This window comes from Mus caroli, chromosome 8, assembly GCF_900094665.2.
Source record: "Mus caroli chromosome 8, CAROLI_EIJ_v1.1, whole genome shotgun sequence".
In the NCBI taxonomy this organism is placed as follows: Eukaryota; Metazoa; Chordata; class Mammalia; order Rodentia; family Muridae; genus Mus; species Mus caroli.
The window spans coordinates 16,777,846-16,786,609 of NC_034577.1; the positions used below are offsets into that span (position 1 = coordinate 16,777,846).

The following is an 8,764-nucleotide window of genomic DNA, read 5'->3' on the forward strand; positions in this document are numbered from 1 at the left end:
CCACCATGCTCTGCTTGTAGCTGTAATTTTTCCCTCTGTGTCTCCCCTACCTGTCATCTCAGAGATTGCACAAAGGGAGCACGGAGACTGTCAACTGTCAAAATGAAGCAGTTGTTTCCCCATCCCCACCCCCTGCCCCTGTTCAGTGGCCTAAGCTTATTTATTACCAATTCTATTTGGGAGGAGGGGGTAGGAATTTTTTTTTCTTGCCATCCACAGGGACTGGACTTTTCTGCACTTTCTAAGCATAATCAAGGTCTCTCCTGGGAGGTTCTCTAAGGGTATTTGATGTAAGTGGTCTGTGAAGAGGATGATCAATTGTCGGAGCCAGGTTTGCTTTCTCCATGGAGCTGAATGGCACTTACTCATGGTTACAGTGATGGCGGCGGCTCCTTGTTTTCCTCACACCAGCCACCCCCTGAGAAGCAGCTTGGTTGGTTGGCCAGCTTTTGCTGTGGTCCTGACCTTTAGATAAAGTTCCTCTGCTGAGGCCCACCTTCTCATATGCTCTGTTTCCAGATTCAAAGGCATTCTTAGTTTTTGTCCTTTGGGGATTGGAAGGAACTAGATGCTTTCCTGTGTTTGGATCTCAGAGAACCTTTGAGCTAAAACCGTAGGCATCCAGCAGCCTTTCCTAGTGCCCTCACCTGTGTTCTTGGAAGNTCTTTCTTGTTATTTGTCTTTCAGCCAGTGCTGTAGGCCCTGTCTCCCTTGCTTTAGAGTCTGACAAATGTTATTCTCCANTTTGTCTTCTTCTTGCAACCCTAGCCTAGTCTCTTCTTTTCACTGTCAGCAACCCCATCTTCTTTAAAAAGACTCGAACCCTTCAAAGGAAATTGCATCTGAGCATGTAAAGATATTTTTTTCTTTTCTTAACATTTAAAATTTTTGCATGTACATGAACTTTTGAGTGCATGCATGTGCCATGGGACTTATGTAGAGGTCATAGGATAATTTCCAGACATTTGTTCTTTTTGCTGTGTGGACTCTGGAAGTTAAACTCAGGTTGTCAGTGCCTGTGGCAAGTGCCCTGTAAATATATCTTTTATCCACCAGATGTAATTGTCTTCTTGGACAATTGTGCTAAATAAGCTCANCCTTTCTAGTTCTTTCTGAACTCTGACTGGCTAGTTCAACTCAGCTGTTCTGGCTCNAAATCCTCTAAGCTTCTCAATCCAGTTTCTCTTGGCTTCTGAGTGAATTGTTCTGCTTGACCTCAACTTTGGTAATCTGTTCTAATTTTCTGGCCCCTCCTCACTTTCTGGCATGTTCTATCTTTACCTGCAACCTGTCTCAGTAAAATTGTCCTGGTTACTGCCTCTCCTCTCTCCCCTCCCCCGCTTCCTGTACCTTTTTCTCTTAAATTGCCTCTCTTTCCTGTCTGTTCTAGTGAGACTTGGCTGTATCCTCTCTCTGACTGAGTCTGTCAAATCTTTCACTGGTTCATCACTTTGTCTGCCCCTCAATTAGATGTTACTTTCAAACATGGCTGCTTCCTTCTACAAACTAGCCTTACTTACATTGTTTGGAATTAAAGGTGTGTACTAAGCATGTTTGTATTCCAGCCAGGGGGATTAAAGGTGTGTCATTCCAGCCAGATTACACAGACCTAGAATGTCTTTGGATCCCTTGCCAGAGCAGCCATGTTGCTGAATTATAAAATTCCTCTATAGTACCCTCACCTGCTAAGCCATCTCTCCAGTCCCAGCCATTTTTCTTATCATTATTGTGTGAACAACACAGTATGGCAACTAGTTATACAACTTTTGTACTATAATGGGCAATATAGGTGACCTAAGAATGTCTTCAGGAGCAAGAGGATGTATGTAAACTCTGTGCAAATAATACACCTACAGAATCTGATGTCTCCAAACATCCAAGAGACAATGCTCAGGACTCTACACCCTGCACATTCTAAAGGAAGGCTCTGGGCACATGGAAGTGCTTTGCCCAGGGTCACAAAATGAGGGATCCAAAGGAATAGTACCAACTCCACAGTAAGCTGCCTGTCTTAAATACTTTGCCTTTATGTTTGTGTCAGTGNGGCTTTCTGGAAGAGGCATCAGCAAGTGGAAGTAGCAGTTGATTTGGGAGAAACATGATTCTATTTCATGTCCTGACATCTAACTTCTGTTATAATGGNTGGGGTTTGGAAATGCACATGTTCTTAACAAGAGAGCTAAGTACCAAATGTTCCCTTTCTTGTACACCGAGGGCCTGAGATAAATGATTAGTTGGATAAAATTATCTTTCCATGTATTTGCTTTTTCCTATTCTCTGTCTGCCACTGTCTAGAGAGGTAAAGACTGACTTAACGACAGGGCCATCCCCTTTGCTTGGCATCTAGGAAGGGTTACATATGGCAGGGATGGGCCAGACTAGCAGCTATTTTCCAGTTGTGTTTGTTTTGAAGTTTCCAGACAGAGTCAGAAGGTAATAGAGCAGAGAAAGCAACTTGTGATGTGGGACAGGAATGTTGCTATACCCTGTCATCAGCCATCATGGCCTATAAAGGAAGTGATACATCAGGGAACAGACATTCACCAATTGTTGGTGCTCAATCAAGGATCCAGAGTTTTAACTGGCTATAGAAGGAAATGCTTTGGTGTCCCTGTCTGAGGACAGCTATGTAACACTTCAATGAGAGAGTACAACAGCCCATGCTGTATAATAGTGATCCTTTTGCTAGTTATTTTTAATAATGAATGAATCAGTCAATTATACTAAGGTTTGTTGAGCACAACTGTGTGCAGGTTAGTTAACTGTGAATAGAACCAGGAATATGTTGACTTTACTGACAAGATACATCCTTGTCTTGAAATGTGATACAGCAGCCTGGAAGGTACATAGAGAAATGTAATATAATACAAGGCCTGAAATGATAAAGGTACACACAGCTTCCTACAGTAGCATGTAGGGTGAAAATCTATACTGGGGACAGCTCAGTTCTCAAAGCAGGCAGTGCTTGAGCTGAAGTTTGGGAAGGGAGACTGTACCACTCAGGCCAGCAAGCTAGGCTAGGGAGGTTTTTAAAAAGTGACTGAAGGCATCGGAGAAAACAGCCCAGAGANTTGAANGCTACAACAAGCTCACTGTAGCTAGACATTGGTGCNCTAGGAGGAGACAGGAAGAGTAAGGCNTTCTGATAGGTCTCAAAGGGTTGAGCCTGTGTAGAGTGCCCATGAATNGTGGCAATAGGGATTCAGGGAGAGGTGGGGCATGTACAACTGGATGTGACAAGTGACAGGCATGAAGGATGAAAACCAGAACTCTTATCTAATGCTGCCCACTGAATGGCCTGTGAAAGTGTAGTCCCTTAAAATTAGGTACATCAGGAGAAAGCACGGGTTCTNGGGAGAGGAGGAGAAAGAGCTAGGGATGTAGATCAGAGATAAGAGCCCTGAGATGTCTGAGACCCTAGATTCATCCTCTAGATGGATGCTAAATATAGATGGTTTTGCTCATGTTTTTCTTGCTAATAGAATGACTTGTAATCATTGAAGCAAACAGAGCAGGGGCAGGGAGTTGAAAGAGTCACAAAATGGCAGACAGTAACATGGGACTAAACTATAAGGTGACTGTTAGGCGCTCACTCGTGAGCACAGGAAGAACTGTTCTTCAGGAGGCTAAGTTAGTGATAGATCAGCAGATGTGGACTTGTCTTCCACTAGGCAGGGCGGGAAGACAGGGAGTATGAGGGGCTATGGGAGTGTGGGGCTGAAGAAGGTCTTTCTAAGGTAGAGTGTGCACATGTTTCCATGCAGAGAAACAGGCAGCACAGGGAAGTCACCCCTTGGGAAAGGGCNGCTTAGAGAGCGTTGGTGGGTGGACCCACTTTTTCCAGGAGCACCCACCCCCTCCCACTGCAGGTGTGAGAAAGAGACCAGCAGAGGTGCAGGAGCTGCTGTGCTCATGGCACGAGAAGCTCCATGAGGACCTGGGGTTGGGCATTGCAGAAGAGCAGAGGCGTAGCCATGAGTTGTCTCTAACTTTGCTCAGACATTAGGTGCATCAGCTGAGAATTCACANGCCTAGGTCCTTTAACATGGACTCTTGCTTCAGGCTAGGGTGGGAAATGGTTTATTTCATCTTACACATTACAGCCTACCCCTGAGGAAAACGGAGCAGAGATCTGGAGGCAGGAACCGAAGTGGAGAACACAGAGGAGTGCTGTTACCTGCTTGCTCCCAGGTTCCTGTTTAGCTACCTTTCTAATACAGACCAGGTCCACCTGCCCAAGGATGGTATTGCCCGAAGTGGGCTGGGACCTACAGACATGCCCTAAGGATAACTGGATGGAGGCAGTTTCTCCGTTGAGGCTTCACCCTCTGAAGTATATCGAATTGGCAATCAGATCTTGCAGAGGCCTGAAGTACAATTATCTGTAGCTCCAGCTCCAAGGAATTTGAACCCTCTCCTGCCCTCTGAGGGCACCATCTTTCATGTGCATGCACACATAATCACAGGAACACAGTACACGTATGTGCACATGCATACACACATGCATTCACGTGCACAAGTGCACATGCGCACATACAAACATACAAATAAAAAAAGAGCCTGATATTAAAAAAAAAAAAAGACCTATCATGTGTAACAGCTTTCAGCTGAAAGGGTTGGGGAGTCACTCTGTGGGGTGGACAGGCTTCTTCATCTGCGACGAGGAACCCAAATGAGGCTCCCTCTGAAGAGAGATGGAGTGTGAAGAGTCAGTAATCAGGTNTGCTCTGGAGACAGTAGAAAAGCACAAGAGAAACGCTGGGAGTGGATGAGGTGACAAAACACGTAGGACCATAGAGAAAAAGGGACAGGTGACCTAGTGGACAGCAATGGGCGTGGGTGGGGGGCAGTGAGGTCAAGTGGCAATCCGAATCAGGTTTTCAGGCAATACAGGCTGAGACTCTGTGGGGGCTCTGTACCTTCACAAAACGCCTTGATTGTGAGACACACGGTAGAGTTCAGATATAAAGGCAGCACCTCCATTTGGATGCTGGGAAGGGTCGTGACAGTGGAGAGCAGAAATTCAGGATGCTTCCCTCTCGGGAGGATGGGTTCTGGATGTCAGAATGGGCCAAGTGATGTACTACCCGTCTAATAGTCACTGTTTTCCTCGGCGAGTCTTGCTAATTGTGAAAGGTTAGGTACTGTTTACATGAATCTGGTTTTGAGTTTTGTACCTAAAGGTTCCCCGCGTGTACGCTTAATTATAGCTAGCCCACATCCCCATCCTCATAAGCGGGGAGAATCTTGGCAGGAGTGACTGAGCAGAGGTCTCTCGGTCGTGGCTTCCCCTGCAGCCTCATTTCTGTGGTCCCTGTTTTTGCAGGGTTTTCAATTTACTGTTCATCTTGTTTGCCTTCAGCTCTTAGCATGAATCCAAGTGCTTGGTTCTTTCCCTCCGCTTTTATTGCTCTACCTGGGGCAACTGCTTAGGCCCTAAAACCACGCAGAGAAATCAACATAAGAGAATATATTTTGTTTTAACTTTTTTTTTCTTTTTCAAGTTTTCCGTCCACCAGGCCCATCGCCTATTCCACCCCAGGACCCGGTGAAGTCCAACAACGTGGTGACCGTCACAGGGATCTCCCTGTGCCTGTTCATCATCTTTGCCACGGTGCTCATCACTCTCTGGAGGAGGTTCGGCCGAGCCCCCAAATGCAGCACGCCTGCTCGCCACAACTCCATTCATTCCCCTGGCTTCCGGAAGAACTCGGATGAAGAGAACATCTGCGAGCTGAGTGAGCCTCGAGGAAGCTTCTCGGATGCGGGTGATGGACCTAGGGGAAGCCCAGGGGACACGGGCATCCCATTGACTTACAGGTGCAGTGCGTCAGCGCCTCCTGAGGATGAGGCCTCGGGCAGTGAGAGCTTCCAGTCCAACGCGCAGAAGATCATCCCACCCTTATTTAGCTACCGCCTTGCCCAGCAGCAGCTGAAGGAGATGAAGAAGAAAGGGCTGACTGAGACCACCAAAGTGTACCACGTGTCTCAGAGCCCCCTGACAGACACTGTAGTGGATGCCACGGCCAGCCCTCCCTTAGACCTGGAATGCCCGGAAGAGGCTGCAGCAAGCAAGTTCCGAATCAAATCTCCATTTCTGGACCAGCCTGGGGCAGGTACCGGGGAAAGGCCTCCCTCCAGGCTGGATGGCATTGTGCCTCCTCCTGGCTGTGCGGTCAGTCCCAGCCAGACCCTGATCCGCAAGTCGCAGATAAGGTCGACCGGTGGCAGAGATGGCTCATCGGAGAGGTGCCACTCCAGAAGTTCCCTCTTCAGGAGGACTGCTAGTTTTCATGAAACCAAGCAGTCTCGCCCTTTCCGGGAGAGGAGTTTGTCAGCCCTGACTCCCCGCCAGGTCCCCGCCTACAGTTCCAGGATGAGGACCTGGGACCAGCTGGAGGATAGGTGTCGGCCTCCCAGTCGAAGTACCCACCTGCTTCCAGAGAGAACAGAGCACTTCCAAGGGGCAGGTCGGACCAGCAGTCCTTTGGGTCCACTCTCCAAATCCTACACTGTGGGGCATCCCAGGAGGAAACCGGACCCAGGGGATCGTCAGGCCGGATTGGTGGCAGGAGCTGAGAAAATGGAGCCTCACCGAGCTCACAGGGGACCGTCCCCCAGTCACAGGAGTGCCTCAAGGAAGCAGTCTTCCCCCATTTTCCTCAAAGATAGCTACCAGAAAGTCAGTCAGCTTAGCCCTTCTCACTTCAGAAAAGATAAATGCCAGAGCTTCCCCATCCACCCCGAGTTCGCCTTCTATGACAATACCTCTTTCCGCCTCACCGAGGCTGAGCAGAGAATGCTGGACCTCCCAGGATACTTCGGCTCCAACGAAGAGGACGAAACCACAAGTACACTTAGTGTGGAGAAGTTAGTGATCTAGGCTAGGAAGCAGCAGGGTTCACCCNGGGTCCTTCACCCCGCTGGCAATATCCCCTCCTCACATACTTTCTGTTGGCTGCACTGTACAACCGTGGGAATTAATTCACCCAGATGATGTGTGTGTGTGCGCGCATGTGGTTTTGATTAATCAGGAAGAAGTGGTTTATGCTGAACTTTCCTTTCTGCTATCCCTTTTCTCTTGGCTTATTACTACTAATAAAATTTAAAGAAGGCAAATTTATGATGCATTTTGAACACGACACTGGATGTTTCCAACTTAGGACTCTGGGATCTTTTCCCAAGAGGGAGGAGCCTCCAAATGGCTGATGTGTATGCAAACCATTATGGGCAGAGCTTGCATCTTGCTTCCTTATAAAGTAGGAACCAAACACAGGAGCCTAAACATGGGGCTGCTTCTTTTGAAGTGTGTTACCAAGGTACCAAGTGGCATAAAGCCTTTCNGCCCAGTGACCTAAAGACTAAGCAGCATACACGTAAATAGCTACAAGCTCAAGGCGACCTCCGACGACCACACCCATCCTGCCTTTAGATTGATTTCCTTCTTTTAGAGTTTACCAGGATGTCGGGCAGCTGGGGAGGTTTCAGATAGGGGGAAATCACAAATGTAAACACGGGAGTTTCAAAAGTTAATATTTGTTCAACTGTCACTTGTGACTTTTTGTTTTTAAATTGAAATGTGCTTCCTTTGGAACCGTTCTCAGTGATGACTGCCTGCTCTTCAGGAACAGGACGGGTGGATTGTCCAGAGCCCTCTGGCAGCTGCTACTCATGGATAAAAGGAGAGCCAGGCTTGCTACTCTCCAGTTTCTTTATTTATCTCACCAGAAAGCTTTCTTCTTTATCCAAGTTCACAGGCCTGTGGGCCAGCCTTTGACACAGAGGGCACATGATTGCTTGTTCCAGATTTCCCAGAGATTTACCCAGCACTGTCAGTCTGAGACCAAAACAGCTTTGGGGAAGTGGGAATTCATGGGGAACACTATGAACTGAGAGCCTTCCTGTTAAGTGATGCTCACTGTCTACCCAGGCCAGTGTTCTGGGGCTGTCACTAACAGTGACCCCCGCCCCCGCCCCCACCTCCGAGGGAGAAAAGATGCTTTATCACAGTTTTTAATGCGTGAGTTGTAATTTTCAGTAAACAGATTTTCTGTATCTTACCTCCATGTCTCCGTGTTCTAGTCCCCGTATCTGCTGTAGAATGGGGGCTCAATAAAGACAGTGAGTGGCCAGCTAGTGCAATGCTTTTAAACCAGTTGTGGTTGAATTAGAATGATTTTTAATAATACTTTACAGTGTAAATCATTATAAAGGAAATGTGTTCATGAGACATTGTGAGATTTCAGTTCATACAGGGCTCACAAACATGTTTTTTTTTTTGTTTGTTTGTTTTGTTTTTTGGTGTCACCAATTCGTGTGTTCCCAACCATCCTGCAAACAATCAGTCATGCTTGGCCAGCGTTTTGCTGGCTCCGTGTTTCAGATTATCTTAGTATATGTAACTTCATGGATCTGGGTAAGCTTGACACACTTAGATGTTTATTGTCTGTGTCCCCACCAGTCGTGACTCCCTGCGAGGTGTCTGTGCTCACCTTGCTGAAAAGAAGTGTTCTTTCTAAATATAGTTTTTAATCTAAAATTTTTACATTAGCGTGTATTTTAGAACTTTACACAAGTACTATATTTACATCATTCCCACCCCTAATTACTCCCTCTCAAATTCACAACTGTGTATGTGTGACTCTGTGTGTGTGTGTGTGTGTGAGACAGAGAGAGAGAGAGAGAGACTGTATGTATGTGATGTATATGTGGGTGTGACTGTGTGTGTATGTGACTGTGTGTGTGTGACTGTGTATATATGACT

At 46.9% G+C, this 8,764-nt stretch overlaps 1 protein-coding gene across 2 annotated transcripts in view; it reads left to right on the forward strand.

Moving 5' to 3' along the window:
* The window catches only part of Thsd1 (thrombospondin type 1 domain containing 1), an 18,516-nt gene extending 9,973 nt beyond the window's left edge, over positions 1 to 8,543 (forward strand). For both annotated transcript variants that reach the window (XM_021170883.1, XM_021170884.1), the window contains one exon: positions 5,505 to 8,543. In XM_021170883.1, the coding sequence (XP_021026542.1) occupies positions 5,505 to 6,883 (1,379 nt within the window). In that variant the 3' untranslated portion in view covers positions 6,884 to 8,543. The remainder of the gene's footprint in view (positions 1 to 5,504) is intronic.
* The last annotated feature ends 221 nt before the right edge of the window (positions 8,544 to 8,764 follow it).